The sequence below is a fragment of the Martes martes genome (assembly GCF_963455335.1).
Source record: "Martes martes genome assembly, chromosome: 4".
Taxonomy (NCBI): Eukaryota; Metazoa; Chordata; class Mammalia; order Carnivora; family Mustelidae; genus Martes; species Martes martes.
The window spans coordinates 114857046-114884655 of NC_137891.1; the positions used below are offsets into that span (position 1 = coordinate 114857046).

General features: G+C 37.0%; 1 protein-coding gene across 1 annotated transcript; it reads right to left on the minus strand.

The window, feature by feature from the left end:
• Positions 1-27610, minus strand: CDC7 (cell division cycle 7). Its single transcript, XM_080802785.1, has 12 exons — positions 27501-27610; positions 26595-26789; positions 18267-18350; positions 15785-15920; positions 11763-11856; positions 11535-11677; positions 10413-10665; positions 9704-9799; positions 8753-8931; positions 7851-7933; positions 4858-5007; positions 1-1767 (listed from the first exon to the last, which is right to left on the minus strand). Exons 2-12 carry the CDS (start codon positions 26707-26709, stop codon positions 1376-1378), a joined length of 1725 nt encoding a protein of 574 aa, XP_080658911.1. The 5' UTR covers positions 26710-26789; positions 27501-27610; the 3' UTR covers positions 1-1375.

Here is a 27610-nt window from a genome sequence, read left to right on the forward strand (position 1 = left end):
GAAGGGGATTTTTCAAATGAGTAGTCAGATAAAAAATATAAAATAACTTTATTAAACATACAAATTCAAGAACATTCAAATTTTGTTTTTAAAGATACAGTATGAGAAGACCGAGCACATCAGCAGTAATGGTTTATGTATATACTAACCAAATAGGGTAGGTAGACATTACTGACTTGAATGCACAAAATAACAAAATGTATGTTCTAGATCCCTAGAACATTTCTATACTCTGTATCTCTACTAAATGGGAAACTTCTCAGCGGATCCATACCCCCAGACTTATTTCCCACAGAAAGAATCTGATATATTGTCAATGATACCTATCATTTTGGAATGTAGTAATACATAAGCCTCCATCTCTGGTCCTCTTCTATTATGCCCACTTAATTCTCTTCCCAACACACCCAAGATTCTAGTAATCAACGTTCTCTGAGCAGGACCAATTTAGTTGTAATAGGATGCACAGATCCTGATGACACTACGCAGAGGAAAAAATCTCCAATAATATTCTCAAGGCTGTATTTACTTTTCCTTTTAATAGTTACCTAATTACACCTAAGATGGTGAGAAAAAGAAAAGCATTTTGGACAAAGTATTCACTTTGGCTCTGCAGCTTCCCTTTAAACAACCACTGTATGCAGTGAGTTCCCACTGTAAACACGTGCAATATTTAACAGAGCACCCAGAAACTTTGTGGAAAGCACCATGTTATTTCCAAGGAGAATGTGTTAGGTGAGAAAGAGAAGGTGGAAAAATCAAGAGAAACCATTAAGAAAAACGTGTCAATTCGCACACAAATGCTTTAACAAAGTATCTTGAAAAATGGATAAATTAAATTCAGTTTTAACTGATATTATTCCCAACATTTTTTCATTGTTTTAGTGCTCGTAAGTGTAACATATGCCTTTAGAAGAGGGAATGATCTCCATTACCTTTAGAATGGTTAGAGCACCAGCACCAGGTTGAGTTTTCTAAAAGTACACAAAGCTCACAGTTTAAAGAAACCAATAGTCTTTTGACTCCTTTAGTCCTGATCACATCCATTAATTTTAAGACTTACACCTCAAACTACTATGTACTAGGATAAAACAGCTTCTTTTTCTGTATACGGCAGTGACAAGTAATTAGGGAAGCTAAAGATCTGATTCTACTTGGGTAGATCTAAGTCAAAGATCATGTAGTTAGCCTGAAGAACTACCCCATGCATTTTAGGTAATCTTAATCCATATTTTAGAGTCTGCCAAAGAGCAAATACTAAGATTTTAAAATATTCATCCTGCCCTGGTCTCTAATCAAGAAGTTATAGCTGTTACAAAGAACTCTTTTTCACCCTCATAATACACAACAGCAAACATTACAAGAAGAATGAGAATCACAAACTCATATCTTTAAAAAAAGGGTGCAACAAAGCCTCTTCTGCTGTTATTCTTGAAGCTGGATTTAGATCGAGAAGTTTATCAAGCAGGTCGTAAGCTTCATCAGGTACCTCATTCCAGCCTTGTAAATTGGTATCTGTATCCAGACTACCCCCACAGCCATTACTGTCCCCTTTATACAACGAATTTCCTGAGTGTTGCGCTTGAGGTGTTTGTGTAAGGTGAGAAGCTTTATGGTCAGTCGTCTCTGAAAAAGCTGGGTCACGAGAAAAAGGCCCTTGTATATCACTTGTTAATTTGGGAGTGTTAGAATCGATACCTCTGAGCTTCTCACAGAGTTTTCTCAAGTCTTGTGCTGGGACTTCTTTGCTACACAATATTGATTTGCCTAAAAAAGAAAAAAAATATATGTATTTTATATTAGTTGGACATATCAGAAGTCTCTCTCATAAGAATCATGCAAGATCCACGATGCACTTTGTGGCTATATTCACACTGCGTGTCAGAGCACCACATGCTAATATTTAAGCTGTGTTTTGTACAGCATAGTTGAAGGTTAAATTATTAAAGTGGGACATAGCAAGTAGAAAGCAGTGACTTACTAAGCTACGGAAGGACTCACCTGACTGCCCATTTCTTGAGCTTTACCACATCCTCCTCTCATTTGTCATCAGCTGTAGTTCCCATTCCCTCTCCTCCTTCCAAGCTTCTAAATGCCTCTGGATACATGGTTCCTATCTTTGCCTGGGATTCCCTGCACTCCCCCATGTGTCTAGGATGCTCCAACTTTTTTATCACCATTCAGCTTAAGAATTACCTCTGTGAGGCCTGATACTCTGAGAGTTGATCATTCTAAACTTGTTATACCTGTGAAAATTTCTACTTTTACTTTCATTGGCCTATATTATAACTGTAGGTCTGTTTCACCTACTAGACTATAAGCTCTCTGAAGATAGGGACTATTTAGTTTACTTTTGAATCCCCAAAGCCTAGACAATGTCTGGTACATAGGAAGATCTCAATTGATGTCTGCTGGACTAGACAAAAAAGCACTACTCAGCCTCTCATGTCGTTGTTCAGATATCACATCCTTACAGATGCTGTCCTTGACCAATCTCTGAAATAGCTAAGCCCTCTTCTCTTACTTCCCCTTTTATTTTTCTCAATACCGCTCATTTGACAGATTCATCTCTCCCACTAGAATTTAAGCTCTAGATTCAGTGACAGTACTTGGGCCACATAAAGTCCTGATACATGTTTTTGAATGAGTTAATAAGCAAACCAGATCTCAGTTTTTAAAAATGTGAATGTTTTTCAAACAATTTCCTGACAGATTTATCAGACATGGGCAAAAAACAAGCACACAAATAGGCAGTAGGGTATTATCTTGGCCTTATATTTCCTTATTAAACAGAAATGTGAGGGCGCCTGGGTGGCTCAGTGAGTTAAGATCTGACTTCAGCTCAGGTCATGATCTTAGGGTCCTGGGATTGAGCCCTGTGTGGGGGTTCCCTGTTCAACTGGGAGTCTGTTTGAAATTCTCTCCCTCTGCCTCTCCCCCCACTCTCTCTCAAATCTTTAAAAAATATATTTTGTTACTGACTATGTGTCAGGCATTTATTTTAGCTCAAGGTTTTTCTTCTGAATTTCTTTCACAGAACTCAACAAGTCCTTGATGACAATCCACAATGGGGCCACCTCTAGGAGCTAAAGACAGTGAGGTAGATTATGCATAATAGAAGCAAAAGTACTCCCACTGCTAATTCCAAGCAAGTCATTTCTTTCGGTGCTAAAGGTGAATTGTGACTACTGAAGTTTTGAGTCCTTCTGATTTCAGCCCAAAGCTATGGTAAGATATGACTGAAAAAGCTGTGGCAGTCCTACCAATAAAACTGAGACAAGTACTACATGGCATTATTATTTTTCTAACATGAGAACAAGCATTACAATGATAAATCTTTAAAAGCCCTTGCCTACTATCCTGACACTTACCCTGGAATGTTTTTGTGTTGCATGTTGTGCTTCCGTTATTGGTCCTCATTATAATCTTGACTACAAAGGGGGGAGATTTAAGCTCTTCAACAAAATGTTTTGGTGTTCACTCTGTGATAAACTTCATGTTTATAAAGTTCTCATGAAGTTATTCAACAGTAGATGAAAACTTTTCTCAGTAAGTTGAGAATAAACATGTGTAAGAATGTGTAAGAATATAATTTCCAAGGTCTCAATTTTGCCTTCCATTTATGGTCACTTTCCCTTTGTATGTGTGTAGTATTTCACACTATTACCTCAGATAAAATTTTCTTATAGTAGGTGCAAGAAAGCTACAGGTTGTAGATTGACTTTGCTGCAGAAAAACTTTTTCATAAGCCTCTACCATGACACTTTCTTCACAACCACCACCAAGTTTTTCTGATGGGATCAGACCATAGGAATGGTGTCTAAGTAAGAGGCAATCATCTTAGAAGTTGTTCTTGGTCAAAATCATTTGTTTTTTCAAACAAGCCTGGACCTTCCTACATATCATATTTTCTGAATCTTATTTTCCAGGAAGGAGTGGGGTGAGATAGGCATATATATTTTTTTTAAGTTTCTCAGATAATTCTGATCTGAACCCTTGATGGAAGACCTGCTGATCCTGGGGCTGGGCACAAAGCAGCCCAGCTACTTTTGAAGTGGGCTGCCTGAAATTTTGTCCCACACGGGTGTTTATATCTTGTGGTAGCATGTTGACTCAATCACAGCCACCCACTTTGGAAAACATTAACTGTTATTGTACATGGAGAATAAATACAATAAATACAAATAAATACAAGTGTTCAAGTCACTGGCCAGAACAAGGCTGAGATAATTCTCAGGTGCCCTATGAAGTACACTGTATATCCCTGTCTTTGGAAATGTAAGAACTTGGATAGCTAAGGAGATGACTTCCCATGTCCAGTATAGGCTTACAACAATAACTCCATCAGCAAAGGTGTTCTGCTCATTTTTCTTCGTTGTTACCCTAACCCTAAGGAACCTAACAACTAACACATTTTATTATCTTCTCTACTATGGTTCTTATTAAATTTCCTTGTTAGTATAGACTAAGATCACTTAAGTCAGGCCCAAGAACACCCGATGCTTAATAAATATATAATAAACAAATTAAAACATACTACTAAAAATATGTATATAATAAAGTTAATCTATAACCACAGGGAGTTATTCTGTACTGTTTTAAGATTATAAAGTTGAATTTTAAATATTTAAGTAGCACTTTGTGCTTGTAAGATTAAATGATTATATAGAAGAAAAGTGATGAATTATTTTTTTACACAATGCAATTAATTTTAAAGCAACAGAGAAATTTTGTACCTAACATCAGAAAATTTTACAAACACAGAATATGTTTATTTGTAAAGAGAATTTCATAATAATTTGATTTATAGGAGATAATAAAGGCATCTGTTTTGTTCTAGAATATAAAACTGCTTACCAAAAGTTTTAGCAGCTTGGATAGTTTCCCTGGATCCACGAATTGTCATAATTTGAGCCAAAGCAGTTAAATCATCACTTGCTTTATAAAATGGATATCGCCCACTAAGCAAAGAAAGGAATATGACACCTGCAGACCACATGTCAATTGCTGTAACAGAAAACAAACTTTAAAAAAAAAATCCCAAATCTGTAATTTTATCACCAGTAGTCAGTTTATATCAATGTTACATCCTTAGTTCTTAACTTTTGCTGTGCAAATTATCTTGAGCCTTACAAAAATTCTGATTCCCAGGCCCACTCAGAGACACTGATTTAATTGTTCTGGAGTAGGGCTCAGGCATCAGTATTTTTTAAGTGCTTCAGATGCTGTAGTGTGCTACCAGGACTGAGAAACCCTGGTCCAATTTCCTTAATACAAAATATAATGTATTCTTTCTTGAGCAACATGTTAGTAAGTTTAAAGGATATTTCATCATTAGAAAACAATAAGTAGAGGGGCACCTGGGTGGCTCAGTGGGTTAAGGCCTCTGCTTTCAGCTCAGGTCATGATCCCAGGGTCCTGGGATCGAGCCCCACATCGGGCTCTCTGCTCAGCAGGGAGCCTGTTTCCCCCCCTCTCTCTGCCTGCCTCTCTGCCTACTCGTGATCTGTCAAATAAATAAATAAAATCTTAAAAAAAAAAAAAAAAGAAAACAGTAAATAGATATGTATTTTATAAGATCAAAAGAAATCCAAAATAGCTACGTGGGAAAAATCTGGATGTTCCTCAAGAATTACATACTTTAATCTCTAGAATTCTGGCAGTTAATAGTAAGACCAGCCCAGGCTCATGTTAGGAAACTGTTTCTTTTAGGGACATCTTCTCTCCTAATTGTTGACTTTCTAGTATCACCAAGTTATTTGTTCTCTATTCCCTTGGCTGTTTGATCACCTGCCTTTCTTTGTTTCTTCTCCACCTCTGCCTCCTCCTCCAGCTTTCTCTCCAGGCCTTAAGGCTGAGGTTCCCCAGAGTTCCAATCTCTTCTTCCCCTATATTCTCTCCCTGATTGGCTCCATCTGCCTCATGGCTTTAACCATCTTTTCTGTACTGATGACACTCAACTGTATTTCCAGCCTAGAATTCCATGAGCTTGACTTTTATTCTGTTGGACATTTCTATCTGTGTCTCACAAATATCTGAAGCCAATTATGCCCCAATCCACCTTATCTTTCCTTGTAAACCGTTACTTATTTATTCTCCACCTTTGTTATTGATAACCATTCAAGTCCCCTAAGCTACAAATCTGATAAACATCCTGGGTGCTTTTTCCTTCACCACCCCAAACCCAAATCCCACATCCAATCCTTAACCTTTCTTTTCATTCCTATTAATGATGCCCTCATTCAGGCTTTCAGCATCTCTCACTTGAACCACTGTTAAGCCACCACTCCCCAAAACCTATCCTCTCTGTATACCTGCCAGAATGATCCAGTTAGAATATAATTAATACCATGTCTTTTCCTTGAATAATTTCCTAACACTTATAGTCCAAGCTATTTAACATGTGTGATTTGACTTGTCCCCCTATTATTAGGTTTATTTCTCACTTCTATCTTACATTCTAGCAACACTAAACTTGTTTCCTATATGACTAGACCTGTTTCTTGAGATCCTCTGCTCATGTATCATTGCCAACCATCCGCTCCAATTTACATCTTTTCTCAGAGGTTCCCTCTTCTATAAATTTCCTTCCATATTCCCTTCAGATAGGAATAGTTAGGTATCCCTCAAATACCTTGTATAAAGATTTATAACCATCCTCTACAAGTTGTTATTATTTAAGAGTCAGCAGCTATTTCATTCCTTCTTTTTGTATCATTAGCAAGTGTAGAATACACACAATAGTTGAATGTATTTCTTTAAAGTCCATGAGCTTAGCCAGTGACAGCATTCATTTACTCAAGATTTTTCCTGGGTTTTGGCTTAATGGTAACTTTTGTAGATTATAAACCTTTTCCTTTTTCAAAACTCTTTAAGGCTACTGTACTACTTTCGCAATAACAAAAAAAATAATTTTAATAATAATTTTAATAATGAACAATTTTAATTAAATAACACACAAGTGCATCACAGAAGACTTTTGGGGTATTGGGCAAACAGATAAAATGCAGCCAAGTTTCAAGTTAGCAAAGACTACTAAACACAATTTTTCTTCCAAAACAAAATTCCTGGCAAAAATCATCTTGTAGAACCTAGATGTCCATCAACAGATGAATGGATAAAGAAAATGTGGTGTGTATGTCTATGTGTATATATAGATACATACACACAATGGAATACTATGCAGCCATCAAAAGAAATGAAATCTTGCCATTTGTGACGACGTGGATGGAACTAGAGGGTATTATGCTTAGTGAAATAAGTCAACCAGAGACAATTATCATATCTCCCTGATAGGAGGAAGTAGAGATGCAACGTGGGGGGTTTGGGGGGTAGGAAAAGAATAAATGAAACAAGATGGGATCGGGAGGGAGACAAACCATCAGAGATTCTTAATCTCACAAAACAAACTGAGGGTTGCTGTGGGGGAGGGGAGTAGGGAGAAGGTGGTGGGGTTATGGACATTGGGGAGGGTATGTGCTATGGTGAGTGCTGTGAAGTGTGTAAACCTGGCGATTCACAGACCTGGACCCCTGGGGCTAATAATACATTATATGTTTATAAAAAATAATAAAAAAATTATTTTAAAAAATCATCTTGTAAATAGACAAGCAAGATGTAATCTATAGGAAAAAATGTTACAAAAAAAAAAAAAAGAAAAAAACCACAACACTAGGAGTAGAAATTTTCATTAACAACATCCAAAAATGGGACTACCACACTGTTAAAACCACTTATATAATTTATTAAAAGCAGAAAAATATTAATATTAGTAAAACAAAAATCATAAAGTAAAATATACCTGGGATAACCAATTCTTAATAGGGTTCTTCATTTCTAGTGCAACATACCTGTAGTTTGGTTGGGGCACTTTGTCAAAACCTCTGGTGCTCTGAATCCTGGTGTTCCTGCCCTAGGGGCAACCTGTTGCCGCCTTATGATGACGAAATAAGATTTTTCTAGTTATATTACAAGTTTAATTATTTAAGACCAAAAAGTAACATTTATTTATGTTACAGTAAATTCTGCCTTGATATCTATGTAAATAAAAGTTACTTATAAAGCAAATAATAATTCAGTGTGATGAAAATCCTAGGTTTTATTTCTACCTCTTCCCTCTACCCCACAAATTATCAGGCCTTATTCCAGAAAAATTTTAAGGTAACTTCCAGGTATAAAAATAGGTGGTAGATGATAAGGACCAAAACAGAAAAACATAATACAACAGAATTGAATACAACAAAATTCAGAGGTATAAAAATTCATTTGTTTGGAGTGATATCAGAAAGTTACGTTTCTGATATACTTACTCTCTTATATACTTGGGTTAGGAGAGGTTCATGACAACTCATGAAAATTTTGAAAGGAAGGGAGGAATTTATGGGGTTAAGAGTAGGAAGTGGGAGTGAGAAAGACACTCTATTTAGTTCTGGTTATTTCTACATGGGAATAAGGAAAGAAAACAAAAGATTAAATCAGCAAGCAAAATGTGTGATTCTAAGGTTCCAAAAAACTACCCCTGCCCCTACCAAAATTATTTGCCTGTAAGAGCAAATGTGTTTTTCAAAGAGCATATAAATGTCAAATGAACAATATATGACAATAGTTATCATTTGCTCTTCAAGGTACCTCTCCCCATCAGTGTCTGCATTGTTCCTTTCCTCACACTAAATCAATTGCCCACCAAAATCAATGCGATTTCTACTCCTGTCTGATAGCAGGCTGATTTTATAGCACCATCAAAACACATTACCTTGAAAGGCAAATACTGCAAACTTTATCTGTTGCATAACAGTCACAGGTCAGGTTAGCTGGGCAAGAACCGGCAGTTTTCCTGATCACACCACTATTCATAACTTTTGTAGAAACAGCCTTCTTTTTTGTTGCTAACTTTCTAGATAGTACATCCGCAGTCTTTGACTGCTTCATAAGCTGTAAAAGAAAAGTCATATTTCCTATTTTCGTGATACTTAACATGATACCTTCAAATGCTAGTATAACAAAACATAACAGTAGAAACATAACTTTTAGAACTGCCAAATGGGCTGTTGGATTTTAGTAAACAGTTGTCTATTAAAGTATTTAAGATCTTTTTAGGTTTTCCTGTTGAATAAACACATTAAAATCTACTAAATAGTCCTCAATTGTAATTACTTATGCTTTATTACAACTTTTCCTGATGTTACAAAAGTATAACACAGTTAGGTTCTAGTGTCTAACTCCATTTCAGAACTATAAACTGCACAATTACATTGGCTAAAATCAGAGTTTTAATTTGTTGCTCATGCTATCTATCTGTTACAGGATATCTTAAGTCAATTTAAAACCATTTAACATTGATTACAATTTAGTAAACTTTACAAACATTTTTATGCTATTAACTGTGTGTCAGAAAAGTGTTATTTATTAGGAGCTCACATTCTAGCCAATGAGAGAAAAGGCCTAATGTTCTAAATGTTCCTTTAGAAAAGAGTAACAACAGCCAGCTAACCAAAAATGATAAAAAAAATTCCACCAGAAAAGTTCAGGAAAAAAAATGGAGAAAATAAAAAAGTGTTGACAAGATGCAAAGCAGTAATACTGTCTGCCACAGCAAAACTCTATTTTTAAAAACTTAGTGATAATAAATACTAATCTACTAATCCCTAAATTCTCTTTAGTGTACGACTGACTGATGATTGCACTATTAAGCTACATTACTTACTTTCACTGCAGGGCTCTCATGTGAAATGGAGCTGTGTATATTGAAATTTCTTTCTCCAAAAACAGAGCGCTGGACAGAAAGGCCTACAGATCCCTCCTACAATACCAACAAAAACAAGGAAAATAAGGATTATATCTGTAACACTTTCTGCCAGCTGTACTCTGCCAGTTTTGAAAGAGTTAAGTGACATGAAACAAAAACAGCTGCATCCAAGTCATTCTCAGGCACCAAAACACTTCTGTGAAAGGAGAAAATAGTCTAGACAGAATTTTTAACACCCATACAATGTTATCATAATCCACAAATATAAGAACTAAAAAATTTAAAAACCACCTGCATGGATGTTACATTTTTGCTGTGCAGCTAAAATGGAGATAGACACTTCAGAATTTTTCCCCTATAACTAATGTTTTCTTTTAAAAAGGATAATTAATCTGAACTTTATAACATGCAGGGAAAATGTGTTATTTTCCATATTTGTTACATAACGTAATGACAGAGACATTATAAATCTACCAAGTAATTTCAGTTTTGAAACAGTAAAACAATCCATTATAAATCTTAGTGGAATCTAATCAATTTAATATGTAACAAATGTAAAAATAATTTTTTTGATTGCAAGTGTTGTCTTGGTATTATATCTCCCTCTGTTGGATGAAGAAGTACATTTCTAAAACCTTATTAGTATTTGAGAAATAAGAGGCAGAACCTTTCCATCTTTTCCTTGTTTAATCTGACTTTGTGCATTTGTGTAGGGCCTTTTAACAGAAGTTTTCATGGTGGGCTGCTGATTCAACTCCTTAGGTGCTGCTGGGCCACTCAATGAAATCTTGTTTCCTGTGATTATATGACATTTATTTTGTGAACAACTTTCCTGCTGAGCTTCAGACTGGACAAATTTAAGAAGCTCTATTTTCGTATCATGGGTTCCTTGAGCCAAACCAAAGTCTACCAACGCGTACCTAAGACAAAAGTAAGCATTTTTACTTTTTTGTAACAATCAAAGCTTAATAACATCATAATACACTCAAGTCATATTCATACAAAAAGTTAATTCTTTACGGGATCAATTAAGAATTTATAACATTCTTGAAAAAAGACAAGAAAAATGAGTTTATCAACAAGGTAATGATTTAGCAGTTAACTAGGCTTGAAAATTAAGGAATGATATATCCCATACACACAAAAAAAATCTTTCTCCCCTTTTTCCAATGGCCTATGCTAACAAGGCAGATAAGGACTACAGGACAAAAGCCCAATCCTTTGTTCCCTTACCATGGCAGAGATGACATCACAGTAGATAATGTTTAATTAAATTTTTAAAAATGAATTAAAATCATGGATTTAAAATTTGATTAAAGAAAGTTAAAGAGAAAACTCAGAAGTATAAAATTCAAGAAAAGAAGTTATATTTCTATACTTCCTACCATACTCAGTATGACCCATTGTATACTGAACAGTATTAAAGTTAGGTCTTCAGCTTATAATGCCTCTATCAGTGTAAAAAACATACACGTGCGTGTGCACACACACACACACACACACAAAAACAACTTTAGTACTGAAACAGGAAATTAGCTATCAATGGGCAATCTTTCTAAGTTTCTTTTTGTTAAGTGCTATTTCTACTGAACCATGCTGTATCTAATATACACTGCTTTACCGATACAATTTTATATTTTCTTTCACTGTATTTCCATTCCCCAACCACAATGAAAAACTGAAACAAACAAAAAATCTGTGCATGCAGTATATTCTGTATTTCCGAGATGAACCACATAGCACAAATTCATTCAAGTGTAATTATTTTCTGGTAACTTTTCATACTTACTTTTTCAGGCGCCTATTATATAAAAAATTGCTGGGTTTAACATCACGGTGAACAATACCAAACTGATGAATCCGTTTCAAAGCTCTAAACAGATTAAACATATATTCCCGTACTTCTTGAAAGGAAAGAGAATTCAAAATGTCCTAAGATAAAGTTATGAATAAGGTCATAAAATTGTTTTTAATTCAATACTCGGCCAATAAAAATTCAGTTAGTATTAAAACCTACCAAAAAGGACTCATGCTCCAGATATGGCATAGCAATAACCACATGATCATTTTTCCTAAAGCAGTATTTAACTCCCATGACATTGTCTTGCCCCCTAGTGGAAAAATGCATAATGAACTTTAGAGGAAAGGTCAAATGAATTGAAACTTTAGGCTCAGTTTCCTTAAAAATGAAGTTTTAGCAATGCATAAATAATGCTAGAAAACTACTTAGAACCAACAACTTGTAGGATGGTATACATGTTTAACTGACTTCTACAAGCTTAAAAAAAAAAAGCACCAGTTATGAAGTTATTATAATTCAGACATGAGATAATTATAGTTTTAATTGGGGAAGTGATAGAATGAGGACAACATGAATAACAAGAATGCATTAACAAGCCTTAGTAGCCAATAAAATGATAATAGTAATAAGTTAATTAAAATATAGCTAGTATTTATTGAGCATTCACTATATGTCAAGAATTGATCTAAGTAAGCACTTCACATTTATTAACTAATTCACTTAATCCTCACAACAGCTCTATCAGGACAATGCTATTACTTCCTCTGCCTTTTGTACAGATAAGGAAATTGAGGGACAGGGAGGTTCAGGAACTTCCAAAGGACACTAAACTAGGAAGTCTTGGAGACAGAATTTGAATCCGGACAGTCTGCTCTAGATCTATGCTCTTAACTGCTATGCTATATTGTATCATAAAAGATGAGGAAAATAGGGTAAAGTTGACTTCCATGGTTCTGAGCCCCAAGAGTGAAACAACATGGATACCAACAAAATATATGGAGAAATCAGGAAAAGAAGCATTGAAAAACAAGACATTTTTTTTTTTAAGATTTTATTTATTCATTTGACAGAGAAAGAGATCACAAGTAGGCAGAGAGAGAGGGGGAAACAGGCCCCCCGCCAAGCAGAGAGCCCGATGCGGGGCCCGATCCCAGGACCCCGAGACCACGACCCGAGCCGAAGGCAGAGGCTCAACCCACTGAGCCACCCAGGCGTCCCAAGACATCATTTTGATAAAAATTTCTAGATACGAAATCACATCTTTTTTGAGAATTGAGGTCAGTGACAGTAGTTGTGGAGAAGTGATACATAAAGCTCTGAAAATGATTTGAGAGAAGAGAAAACTTGAGTCTTGGATAAGTCTCAAGTTGGAGGGTAAACCAAGGAAGGGGCAGAAAGCCCACAAAGGAATGTCATCCAGATGAGGAGTTTTAAATGAAGTAGTAATCAGTATGAAGGTCATGAGAATAAGGACTGAGGGAAGTCTTTTAGTTTGGCAAAAGAGGAATTAACTGGTAATTTTTAAGAGAGCAATTTAAGTGGAAGGGAAGAGGCCAAACAGGACTTAAGGAGGGAAAACAGGATACAATGGATGCAGAACATAAAATTTGCCTGAAATATCTGGCAAAGAAAAAAGGAAAACCAGTGTGGGAGTTAGAAAGGAAGCAAGATCAGATAGACTTTTTTTTAGCATGCACTTTTTTGAAGGAAAAGGAAAAATGGTAAGAGAAAATATTTAAAATATGGAAAAAGGAACAATTTTATTCACGTAACTAGAACAGATGTAATTATGCCTTAGAGAGGCCATCTCACTCTCCTATTTTCTCCAATAAAGGGGGGGGGGTGTGTGTGAAACAAAGAAATTGGCTTGTCCATTCATCCAAAAAATATTTAGTGGGCACAGTCATTTGGCACACTATGTCAGATATTAGGAATGGGAAGGCGAATTAAAATTAACATTTCTGCCCTCATGGAGTTTATTATCTAATGAATAGTAACATAATAAGACAGATTACAAGGTTTTTGAAAGAGATCAAAAGATGCTGTGACAATAACATATAAGTGAATCTCATTTAATTCAGAAGACATCTTTGTTTTTCTGTTTAAGTAGGCTGTAGGCCTAGAGTGGAGCCATTTTTCCTTTCCTTTGATGGAAAGGAAAAATGGTAGAGAAAATATTTAAAATATGGAAAAAGGAACAATTTTATTCACGTAACTAGAACAGATGTAATTATGCCTTAGAGAGGCCATCTCACTCTCCTATTTTCTCCAATAAAGGGGGGGGGGTGTGTGTGAAACAAAGAAATTGGCTTGTCCATTCATCCAAAAAATATTTAGTGGGCACAGTCATTTGGCACACTATGTCAGATATTAGGAATGGGAAGGCGAATTAAAATTAACATTTCTGCCCTCATGGAGTTTATTATCTAATGAATAGTAACATAATAAGACAGATTACAAGGTTTTTGAAAGAGATCAAAAGATGCTGTGACAATAACATATAAGTGAATCTCATTTAATTCAGAAGACATCTTTGTTTTTCTGTTTAAGTAGGCTGTAGGCCTAGAGTGGAGCTTAATGCAAGGCCTGAACTCAGGACCCTGAGATCAAGACCTGAGGAGAAATCAAGAGTCGGACGCTTAACTGAGCCACTTGGATGTCCCTCAGAAGACATCTCTGAAGTGGTGCCACTCTTGCTCATATCAGAAAGAAGAGAGGTCAGCATGCAAAGACTGGGAGAGGTCTTACTGGGGGACAGTATGGACAGTGACACTAAGAGAAGAAAGCTTGAGACAAATTTGAGGAAGTGAAGAAACTAGAGCACAGAGAGGGAGGTGGGAAGAGTGGCATGTGATAAGGCTGAATTTTTTTTTTTTTTTTTTTAAAGGAAAACCACTGAAGGATTTTAAGTGATGGAACTAAGAGTATACGATTTATATACATAATATAAATTTTTATATTTAAAGATCACTCTGCTGTTTTGTAACAATGGGATTCAGAGGGAAAGAGAAGAAGCAGGCTATTTTAGCAATCTAGGCTTGGTCTGAGATAGTGGTTCAGAGGACAGGAAAATATGGATGGGTTTTTAGACATATTTTGTAGGTAAAATGGCCAAGACCAGATGATGGATTCTGAGATGAGCTGATGAAAACAGACTGTTGCAACAGGGGTTTTGGGGTAGCCAAAGGAGTATTAAAATCTAGTTTACAGAATATTAGGTTTGAGATATTTATTAGGTACCCAAGTGGATATGTCAAATCAGGTAGGTATATACAAAACTACAGGTAAGAGGTCTCAGGCAAGATATATACTTATGGGAATCATTACCATACACTTAAAGCCACATGGAAATACAAACTACCTAGAGAAGGGTCCAGAGCAAGAAAGCCCAAGATCAGGCACTCCAACATTTAAATGTCAGGTAGAGAGGAAGAACTGGCAAAAGGATATTGAAAATGAAAAGCCAAATAAAGCAGGAAGAAAAACAAGGAGCATGTGGCAGTACAGAAGTCAAAAGACAATGATTCAAATAAAATATGTTAACATTAACATTGCCTACATTCATGTCAGAAAACTGGCAAAAAGGAAGTCATGGTTGACTCTATCTAAAGTAGCTTCAGTTTAGCACAGAGGACAGCAGACACTGTGAGTAGTGAAGGTAGGGTGTGAAAGTGAAAAGAGTGTATGTAGGTCATTTTTGGGAAGTCTGGCTGGGGAATGGAGGGAAGCAAAGACATGACGGGAGCAGCTGAAAGAGGGATGGCAGTACAGGGGCATAAGAGATACTAGATTATGTACCTTTGTTGATAGGAATGACCTAGAAGAGAGAGATCAATGAGAAAGACATGCCAGATGTTTCTGTTCAAAATAAAAGTATGAAATGGGGCTTTAAATATAAAAATTTATATTATGTATATAAATTGTATACTGAGGAGATATGAAATATGAATTCCCTACATTTTAAAAAATATCTAGACCATGGTTTATGATTTAGCAGGAAGATTAGAAAAAGTGGTAAGAGAATAGGAAATCAAGCTGAGCCTCAAGGGTAATCCACTCTAAAAATACAAATTTAATTAACCATCCCAACGTTAGAGGAAAAATGCTACCAAACTGGAAACACCAGACTGAAAGATGTTCAATTCATGGATAATCTCATCATCTCTGTTAGATATCCCTTTGAAAATCTTAAAAATTATATACAGCCAGTTCAATTAAAATATCTTTAAGTTACATACCCAGCCACTGTGAGGCACTGAAGTTCAGCTGCAATTCTTACTGGATGACTTGTTGGAATTAAGTGTTTTAGAGCAATTTTCTCTTCAGGTCCTATTTGTAACTGTGCTGTAGCCAAATAAACAGAGCTAAAAGTGCCTGTAAAACAATTTATTAAATTTTTCAATATTTGGTTTTGATGCTAAAATAGATTTTAAAAACTGTTTGGAACCCAGAAAATTATCCTAATCTATTCATTAATAATGATATTAAACATTAAGAGTAACAACATTTAGGGGCACCTGGGTGGCTCAGTGGGTTAAAGCCTCTGCCTTCGGCTCAGGTCATGATCCCAGGGTCCTGGGATCGAGCCCCGCGTCGGGCTCTCTGCTCGGCGGGAAGCCTGCTTCCCTTCCTCTCTCTCTCTGCCTGCCTCTCTGCCTACTTGTGATCTCTGTCTGTCAAATAAACAAATAAAAATCTTTAAAAAAAAAAAGTAACAACATTTATAAATACAACTAACTTTCAATTTTTAATAAATTCTTAACTGTGCTCAGTTCTTTACAGGATATATTAATTTACCAAAGATCTACAGTAAATCTGTTTGCCTAGGTTAAAAAAAAATATTTCCATGGTCACAATCCAAGGTAACAAGTATTCTTCTGTAATACTGTCATTTGAAATTACTTTCTTATAACAGGTCTGTTGGAAGAAGAAATGTTAATAGTTTTCGGGGAAAAAACCCTACAACACCTAGGCTTTTAAATTCAGCATTATACTAAGCACAAAACATAAAAGAGTTGGTGGCCAGTTAAATTTGAGAAATACTGAGTCAAAACAAACTGATATATTTCTTTACTACAAAATTTTCCAGAGCTTTAATGTGTTTTAAATACATCATGAATAACCAAAAGGGAGCTTATATATACATTTTCCAAACTTATTTAGCCTTGCAACACCCTCCTTCCCTTTCCCCTCCAAGAATAGCTATCGGTTTGTTAAGAGGACACCAGTGGATTCCAGAACAGAGTTTTTTGTTTTTGTTTTTAAAGATTCTACTTATTTGAGAAAGAGAAAGCATAAGCAAGGGGAGCAGCTGGCAGAGAGAGGAGAAGAAGGTTCTCCACTGAGCCCAATGCAGGGCTCCATTTTGAGACTCTGGGATCATGACCTGAGCCAAAGGCAGATGCATAACCAACTGAGCCACCCAGGCACCCCTGGAACAGTTTTTTGAACACTAAGTCAGAACACACTGGGATTCAGTCCCAGATCAGGCTCCCTTCCCTTCTCATTGGGGAGTCTCCTTCTCCCTCTTCCTCTGTCCCTCCCCCCTGCTCATGCTCTTTCTCTCTCAAATAAAATATTTTTTTAAAATTTCTAAAAAAAAAAAAAAAAGGTAAGGAAAAGATGTAAAGATCTACTTCTTACATCACAAATCATCTCCTCTTCTAATTCTTCTGCCCCCAATGACCCAGCCCTTTCTTGTCTGACACTATGAATTGTGAAAAGCAAACAAAGTAGTAAATGGAAGGTTTTTTGTTTTTAACTATTTAAGTATTTCTCAATATAGCCACCAAAACCTTCTATTATCTTTTACTTTCTCATTCACTTCACATCTGATAAATTCACCCTTCATTCAGTCAACAAGACTACCAGTCTCTCAACGACATTTATGCTAATACTGACCTTTTTTTTTTCTTTATCTGGTGGGGGGGAGGGGAGGAGAAGAGAGAATCTCAAGCAGACTCCCCACTGAACATGGAGCCCAACGCAGGGCTCAATCCCTCAACCCTGAGATCATCATGACCTGAGCCAAAACCAAGAGTTGGACACTTAACAAACTAAGCCACCAAGGCACCCCAATACTGATTACTGCATAGATATCATGCTACTTTATTTTCATCTATTTTGCCACCTTAGGTTTCATACATGTTTCAATGTAGAGTTCAACCTAACTATAATAGAGAAAGGAAAAGGAGCTGACTTCCCTTGATCGAATTCCTCCATATGAATTTATAATTTCTCATTTTTAATAATTATTGATATATTAGTATATCGATACTTTTAATGGTATTAACAGCATAAAGATTAAAATAGGACTGTTCATTTTACTGTAAATACTTATGCTTTCACTCTTTCCAGGGAAAAAGAAAACCTGATGTCATAATTAGTAATATGACCATGGTCTTAAAAGTTTAAAAAGCACATACTTTTCAGGGGCGCCTGGGTGGCTCAGTGGGTTAAACCTCTGCCTTCAGCTCAGGTCAAGATCTCAGGGTCCTGGGATTGAGGCCTGCGTTGGGCTCTCTGCTCAGGAGGGAGCCTGCTTCCCCCTCTCTCTCTGCCTGCCTCTCTGCCTACTTGTGATTTCTCTATCAAATAAATAAATAAAATCTTTGGGGGAAAAAAGCATATACTTTTCAATAGGAAATACTAATGAAAAATCAAGATTATGCAAAGGAAAATGTAAGGAAAAGAAATTTATAAAGTAGATCTCTATATTACCTTCTCCAATTTTGTCCTTAATCTTAAACAGATTACCAAGCTGTGGTACAGCTTCATAAAGCTTCTCAATATCTTTTTTAACACCTATCAAGGAAGAAGAATTTGTAGTTATAATTAATGAGATTATATTTTATACTTTTAAGTCAAAATAAACTCAAATTCTAAAACAAAATTAAATTACAAATTAAAAAGCTATGATAAATCTCAAAATCATGATAAAAATATTTAAAACCCTGTTAGATTGCTATAACACACACACTTCTTGAACAAATAGATAAAACTGATAAGTCCCAGAATCACACACACCATATTTGTATTAGTCTGGAATTACATACTAGCAGATACATTGTCACTGCATAGAGTACAACACAATAAAGAAGCTAAATTAAAAAAAAATAACTAAACAATCTGTCCTGCGATCACTAGATGGCATGACAAGGACACAATGCAATCTTCTTGAAAACTATTTCTCTCCCCCAAAGACACAAAATGTTACACACTTGGGAAAGTTTTATATATTGAATATCCAGTGTACCTTCAGAGAGAAATATCTACTAAAGCTCTCAGGAATGTTAGAAATATTTTTAAAGAACTATCCGAATATCAGTAGTATCCTCTATCCTTGAGAGCAAATACAATACATGGCTACTTTTAAATAAATAAAAGCTCTTTACAAAAACATACATGGTTAAAATAAGGACAGGTAGTAATACCAGTTGTGATAAACTACTGGATATAAAAGAAAACTACATACTTAAGAGTCATTGGATTTTATTACAATATCTAAGCCAACCATCAGCTACTTTTTCAGTTATAATAATCTGGATAGTGTACATAATGGTTTAAGACATTTTCAAACCATTTTCACATATATTTTCAGATCTTCAAAATAGCACTGAGATATTGGCAGAACAGGAATTATCCTGATTTTCGGATAAGAACCCTACTCAGGGAAATGAAATCATCTGGCCATATAACAAACACTATAAAAATGCTCAGCGATGTGTAGTTAAAAAAAATTTGGTGCAACCCTCTTCACTAGGAGCTCAGTCTACTGGAAAGAACAGATTTTAAAAGCTCACTCTGAATATAAGACAGTAATTGTAATAATACAGGAATGCAATATATTACTAGTTAGAAGGAAGGGGGCGGGAACGAACACATCTGAAGGTACCAGGAAGCTCCAGGTGACAGTTAAGCTGTGTTTTGAAGCACTCACCAAGTAGAAAAAGTGGATGAGGCATTTTAGGACCATGTATGTAAGGAACTATGTATGTAAAGACATGGATTATTTTGAGGGGAGAGGTGGATAAGGCAAGTAATGACATTCAGTGTAGCTAAAGAAGGGAAAGACAGAATGCAAGTGAAGCCATGGAAAATTTTTAAGCAGGAAGATGATAAGTAGAGGACAAATTTGAGGGGGAGGAAGAACAACACTAAGAGCTTTCAGAAACTGGGGGTACCTGGATGGCTCAGTTAAGTGGAGGCGTTTGGCTTAGGTCATGATCCCAGGTTCCTGGGATCAAGTACCACATGGGGCTCCCTGCTCAGTGGGGATTCTGCTTCTCCCTTTCCCAGCGCCGCTCTCTTGTGTGAGTATGTGTATGACATGCACACACTCTCTCTCTCTCTCAAATGAATTTTTAAAAAATACAGCTGGAACTATTTAACAGGCCAAGAAGATCTAGTCTAGTATTCTTTCCACTATATCAATCCATATAAGGATTATTTCCCATCTACTTCATAGGTGAAGTGGAGAAGCTTCATGGGTTTCAATATAAGAGGCAAGAATGTACCCATAATTACATGTATCCGTTTTGGGGATGGGAGGCCTAAATTAAAATCCTGGCTCCAATATTTAACAGGCAGTATGATCTTCCTTGAGCATACAGCTTACCACTTTGAGCCTTAGTCTCCCCATCTACAGAAAAGGGGTAATAACTGTACCTATGCTAATGGGATACTGTGAGGATTAGAGGAAATAATACACATAAGAGAAACTTTTAACACAATGCCTGGCACATAGTAAATATTAAACAAAAGACAGTGGTAATCTTATTGTTGTAATTATTGTTATTAACATTATTTCTTTAGCACTTTTTTAAAAAAGATTTTATTTATTTGACAGAGATCACAAGTAGGTAGAGATCTTTAGCACTTTTGCTTTTATTATTCCCTCTACTTGAAATCTTCTCCCCATATAATTTCACGTGACTGGCTCAATGGTCAGTCTTCTCTGACATCCTATTTAAAATAACATTCCTTTTATTACTCACATTACCTGGCTTATTGTCTTTAGAGTACTTATCCAGTATAAAATCATCCTGTTTGTTTGCTAGAATATAACAAGAATATAAGCTCCATCAGTAGATCCCTATTTGTGTAATTTACCATAGTACATTCAGCTCCTAGTTAGAAGTGCCTGGCATGTTTGTTCAATGAATGAATTATTACTATCATTATGAGCATTCAGAGATAGCTGCAGGGGAAAAAAAAAACAGTACCGAAAGTTGAGAAGTTACAAAAGAGTGAAGCCAAAGACAGTAGCAGCTACTTCACTATCAGCTACCACACTACTTCACTCTAAAAACCAAAACCAAGGCCTGGGGGGAAAAGACAAAAGCAGTCATAGTTGCCACAGTCAATTACAATCTTTCCTAATGAGTGTCAATTCCAACTAGCTTCAAATTCCAGTATTAGAGGAAAGGTACCATGAAAGATACTAAAATGATATGTTCAATTTTATATATTTCCTTGATTTCGAAACACAATTTTTAAAACTCTGAAAAAATCGGGATGCAACCTACAGTTGTCAGCCAGCATCAACAGAACAGGTATCAATACCTTAAAGAAAATCCAAGAAATCATAAAGGAGCATTCACATTTAACCCTTAAGCACGAATGGTCATGGGGAGAAGTGGTAAAGGTGATGAAGTAGAAATCAAATGTAGGTCAACTCCACATAAGTGGGCTCTTATGAGCCCATTAACAATGGCTTTTTAAAAAAATAAACTCTTCAAAGAAATTCTGCAACACTGATGTACAGAGGACAATGTTGTGAGGGGGGAAAATAGATGTCAGTGAGTCTGAGTACTAAAACTGATTCAGAAGAGAAAGATGTGAAATGTTTCCCTTTTTAATTATGTACCAGAGATATACAGTTATTTGTCTCATTAGATCTAAAAGAACTCTTTCAAAAAGTATAAAATAAAAAATTCTAGGTGGTAAGAAAAGCATTGTGTCAGTATAACTGGCAGCATTTCTGAGCAGTATATTAAAAGGTGCATCTGACAATCAATGATATTTATATATTATGAAATATGTTAAGAAGCCTGTTTGTAGGGGTGCCTGGGTGGCTCAGTCGGTTGGGCGTCTGCCTTTGGCTTGGGTCATGATCCCAGGCTCCTAGGTTTGAGCCCCACGTTGGACTCCCTGCTCATTTTGGGGTTTGCTTCTCCCTCTCCTTCTTTTTGCCCCTCCCCCTGCTCGCGCAGATTTTAAATAAAATCTTAAAAAAAAAAAAAGAGGCCTGTTTGTCGTCTTTTTATTACTAAGTAAATTAAAGTGTTTGTGTGCATGTTTTGTTGTTTGTGTATATATGATTGATAACACCAAAACCTTTGAAGTAGTATGATAAAGAGTTGTGCTGTCTACTAGTTTCATGTGACTATTTAAATTTAAGCTAAAATTTTAAAAATTAAAAATGTCCTCACTCTAGCCACAGGTGACAACAAACATTTCCATTATCACAAAAGATACTACTGGAGTGCTGATATAGAAGAAAGCCTAAATTCAACTTTTATTACTAAACCACATTAATGTCCAGTTTCTGAACCTACAAATCAAAATGTCAGATTAGACAAACTTTACTTCCAAGTCTATGAGTTCCATATTTTGGAACTTTCTTCTGTTGCAGCTTGAGCTGGCACTCAGTAGTAGAGATGCTGGTTAACTATTAGATATCAACAGAGAGGGGAGCCTGAGTGGCTCAGTTGTTAAGCATCTGCCTTCGGCTCAGGTCATCATCCCAGAGTCATGGGCATGATCCCAGTGTACTGAGATCGAACACAACATTAGGCTCCCTGCTTGGTGGGAAGCCTGCGTCTCCCTCTCCCACCCTCCCAGCTTGTGTTCCCCCTCTCGCTATCTCTCTCTCTCTCTCTGTGTCAAATATATAAATTTAAAAAATCTTTAAAAAAATCATCAGAGAAAAATATAAGGAACTACTGTAATGCACAAGCCACTCACTTGCATACCACTTCCATACCATTCACTACTAATTTGCTATGTACTCACCTATCGTTACAAAATTCAAAATATGCTTAGTTTCCTGTCACTACACAACAGTAAAACTTTCTGACAACCAAACCGAATGCAAAATCCTCAATTCTAAAGTAGAGATGAGGGTAAACAGCAGAAGAGAGCATTAGTGTTAAACAGTGGAAAATACTACTAAAGGCAGAGATGAATGAATATATACTTTGAGGATTCAGGTAAGACTGTGAAAAGTCTACAAGCCAAAAAATTAAATGCCTATATTTTAAACATAAAGGTCTAGCTTCTGTTTTGAATTTCTTGTTTTTAAAGATTTTATTTGACAGAGAGAGATCACAAGTAGGCAGAGCAATAGGCAGAGAAGGGGGAAGCGGGCTCCCGCCTGAGCAGAGAGCCCAATGCAGGGCTTGATCCCAGGACTGTGAGATCATGACCTGAGCTGAAGGCAGAGGCCCAACCCACTGAGCCACCCAGGCACCCCCTGTTTTGAAATTTTTAGTAAAATTTTTTTTCCTGCTACGTAATATATCCAAGTGGCTTTAATACAGCCACTATACTCACTGTTTTCATCATTGCTGGCCTGTATTATCTATTTGTAACACAGAGTGATCCTGTGAAAGCTAAGTCACCATATCAGTACTTTGCTCAAACTCACTAATAGTTTCACAACTTGCTTCATATAAAAGCCAAGGAATAGGGGCACCTGGGTGGCTCAGTGGGTTAAGCCTCTGCCTTCGGCTCAGGTCATGATCTTAGGGTCCTGGGATCGAGCCCTGCATCGGGCTCTCTGCTCAGCAGGGAGCCTGCTTCCCCCTCCCTCTCTGTCTTAAAAAAAAAAAAAAAAGCCAAGGAATATTTCTTCTCCTCATACCTCTCTGCCATCACTCCCACTATCCTCCAGCTTCCAGTCACAAGGACCTCCTTGCTCCTCCTAAATGCTAGGCACACTCCCATCTCAGGGCCTTCTCTCTTGCTGTCTCCTCTGCCAGGAATGCTCTCCCCCAGATATCTACATAGCTCACTTTTTTACCACCTTCAAGTCTTAGTTCAAGTGTTATCACACTGAAGTCTTCTCTGACCAATTACACTTATTAAAATCACAATCTCCAACTCCAACACTCCCTATCTCCACTTCCCTTCTTATTTGCTTTACAGTGTTAACCACTTTTGAATATTTCTTTTATTGTCTATCTTTCCCCTAGACTGAGGGCATTGATTTTTGTTATGCATTGATTTATCCCAGCACCTTAGAAAAGTAACTGCACATAATAAGCATTTAATATTCATCATATAAATGAAATGTTTTAAATTACGTACCAAGGAGTAAAACTAACACTCTAGGAATATATGTGATGCCTATTCTGGACCTTCAGGTGATCCCTGACTTACATCTCTTAAACTAGGAAGATCATTTTAGGAACTAGGAAGATCAATTTAGCCCAAACTGAGGCAGTCCTGAGAGTGAAAAGGGCCACTAATAATAATGACAGTGTGACAACAGGCATAAACTGGATCTGTCCCAGGCAAATCATATGGCAACTACAACCCATTTTAGTATTATGAGCTAAGAGCATCCACATAACACACCAAATGCATGCCTTATGGTACAGTTCACCAATACAGAGGAAAATAAACATTTGATACAATATTATGCCCAGTACTTTGTTCATTGCAGCATTTTTCTTAATAGCTAAAAATGGAAAACAATCCAAAACTTCAACTAAAAAGGTAATTAAATTATAGCATACTACGCAATGAAACATTAGGCAGTCAATTTAAATCAAGCTATAGATTTAATAACATAAGAAATGTTCAAGTTACATATTCCTAAGTAAAAAAATAAAGATGAGAAATAAGTTGGTTACATTCCTAATTTATTTTTTTCTTAAATATACCTCCATAGGCACAGGAAGACTAAAAGATTGTAATAAAATGTCTACAGTGGCAATATCTGTACAGTGGGATACGATTTCCTTATTTTGGCCTTCTCTACTTTCTAAATTTTCTTCAATAAGCTCTACAATTTTTTATTAAAAAAAGCCACAAAAAGCTAAAAATATCCCAAAACAAAGGATCATGTTATTCATCCATTACACTATGTATTTTACTTTATATCCTTGCATTAAGCCATTCACTGGGGGCACATGGGTGGCTCTGGGGCACCTGGGCACCTGTCTTCAGCTCAGGTCAGGATCTAGGGTCCTGGGACAGAACCCCGAGTCTGGCTCCCTGCTCAGTGGGGAGTCGGCTTCTCACTCTGTCCCTCTCCTGCTTGTGCCCTCTCTTTCAGATGAATAAATAAAATCTTTAAAAGAAAATAAACCATTCAAGTATTTTCAAGCACCTACTATGTGCTAGACCTTATTAGGTTCTGGGAATACAAAGATATATAAAGAGTTCCCACTTTTTCAAAAGTTATTCCATCAAGGGAAAGTAAATCATATTAGATCATGAGACAGTTATGGGCCTGGATCTCATCAGCTTTACTCCTGACTGAAGTTGTTTTTGATATAACCTTAGCTTTTACTGAGTCATTAGAAAAAAGGTATGACTAAAATTTCAGCATGTTTTATGAATTATCAAAGGTACTGCTTTTAAGGTTCAATGTTCTGATACACAAAAGCCACGAAACTATAGAAATTTAGAACAAAATTCATCTTTCTTTATTTCCCAGATTTTCAGAATATTAGAACAGCAGCTTTCACTTGAACATAATACTAGAACCAAGTCGGATTCATCTGTTCACACACTCTGCCTAATGTACAACATATACCAGGAGCTGCTTAAGATACTGCCTTCAAGGAGCTTATAGTATAACTAAAAAGACAAAACACAGAGTGCTAAAAAAATACAAAAATTATAATACAACGACTCCGTATTGCATTATACGTCCAATGACAGAGGAAAGCTGAATTGTGAAGAACAGGAAAAATGGAAGAGAGCATCCATGAAACTGGATGAAGTGGCATTTTAAGATTATTCCAGTAGCAGTGTACCAGATGAACTGGAGGATGGAAAAGAAGTGAAAGCAGTCAATTTAGATAAGAAACTTCATTGCAATTCAGGAGCAAAGTGTAAGGGAACGAATCACTGTGGTGGATGTGGGAATGGAAAGAAGCAATGCCATATATATTAAAAGAAAATAAAGCTGGGTAACTGGATATGGGGAACAAACACAAATCACACAGGTAACTGGAGTAATAGTGGCTTTCATCGCCAAAAATAGGAACATCAGGAAAGGTACTCATTTTGACACCAAAGAAGTTTAGTTTCAGTCAAAAAGCAAAAGCCAAGTCATGTCACTTCTTCTAGGGTATTGTTAAGGTCTATTTTGTAGTGGGTAAGTACATATCATGAATAGAAAGTCAAAGCTAGTATCTTTGGGACAAGCATTAAATACGCTTAAAACAACGATGGAGAAGAAGATTTCACTACCTTTTAGGAAAAAGAAAAATGGTCACCTGGAACTCCCCTATTTAACAAGTATTTATTAAATGCCTATTATGTCCCAGGCACTACTAAAGCAGGAATGAAGGTGCACATTTTAGTGTACAAAATCAAGTATTGTTTGTTCCCCTCCTTCTCACTTCGGGGTTTGGATTAGGGTCAAGCAACACTTCATAACGTACACAGAGAAACAGTGCTTTACTATTGCTAAACCATTTATTTTTGTCAGTGAATTCTCCTTTTCAATCCTTTAACTGAAAATCCCTCCAATGTTGACTTCTAAATCCAAGTTTAATGCAATATGGTGAGTAGAGATAAGAACACATGCCTAGGAGAAAAAAATTCTAGTTTGGGGATCAACAAACTGTGTTCTTGGATGATCACCAATATTCAGACCTTAGCAACTTCATCTGTAAAATGACATAGATGGTCTATAATCCTAAACAGCAAACCAGTCCTAAATCTAGATCTTAGGATGTTTTACTGATTTATAAAATGCTTCCATATAAATATACAACTCACTTTACCATTCAGGAAGTTCCCTTTTAAAAAAATAATCGAAATCACAGAACTGTTGCCTGCACATCCTTGGAATTAAACACATACCTGGTAGTTTAAAATTCTGCTCATGTTTTTTTAACGAGCCATCAGCCTGAACCTGGTCACGCTGGAGAGAAAAAGCCATTGGTTCATCCATCTCAATCCCCAAAGACGCCTCCATCACAAAACAACTGGGATGCAAAATGCCAGCTAAGGGGTCATGTCCACAGAGGGAACAAAGCAGCTGTGAAAATCAGAATACTGGAGAAGATGAGAAGTTTAAATCACACACTGAACCAAGCACTAAAAAATGCCACTGTCCCAAACGGGCAAACATTTAAAAGTGCACCATATGTTTAAATACCCAAAGGTGGGAAATCTGTGGGCCATTTCTCAGGATTCCATTTGCTTCACTTTCACCTTCCAGAAACACAAGCAGAGGGAACGAGGGGAAAACGTCCGAGTCAGGGGAGCCGCCTCAGCGGCCGGCGGTGGAGGAAGGGTGCTGGTGGGAACTGGGGCGGCTGCCAGCCCCGGCACGAGCCAGACGGAGAACGGGGGAGCAGGGACGGGTTGGGGTAGGCCTTGTGGGGAGAGCGGTTTGACCTGAGGGAGGAAATCGTTTGACCACTCAAAGGGAGCGCCAGGCGGCTCGTCCAAGGCCCCACGCAAGCTGATGGAGAACTGGTCCCATACAGGCCACAAGCGCCGGGCAAAGAAAAAGAAAAGGGAATGAATGGGATCCTTCTAGGAGCACCGGCCGCGAGCTCAGCGGGGAAGCACCTTCTCCCCTCAGACCCGAGAGCGAACGGGATGCTTAGTGCGCAGGCGCGGGACTTTCCCGCCATGGGTCAGCGGGGTCCGAAAGGGGTGGGGGCTTTACTGCGCCGCTACAAGACCGAAGTCACAACCCAGAATTCGTTTCTAATCCCTCACAATCCCGCGCCATGGAACAAACCGTCGGAAACTCACAGTTTAAGGGAATACGACTTCTGCGGCTCCCCAAGTGCCTGGGTCGCCTCCTCCAAGAGCTCCCCACCTAGCGAGACTGCCAAACGCGCCTGCGCAACACTTCCCGCCTC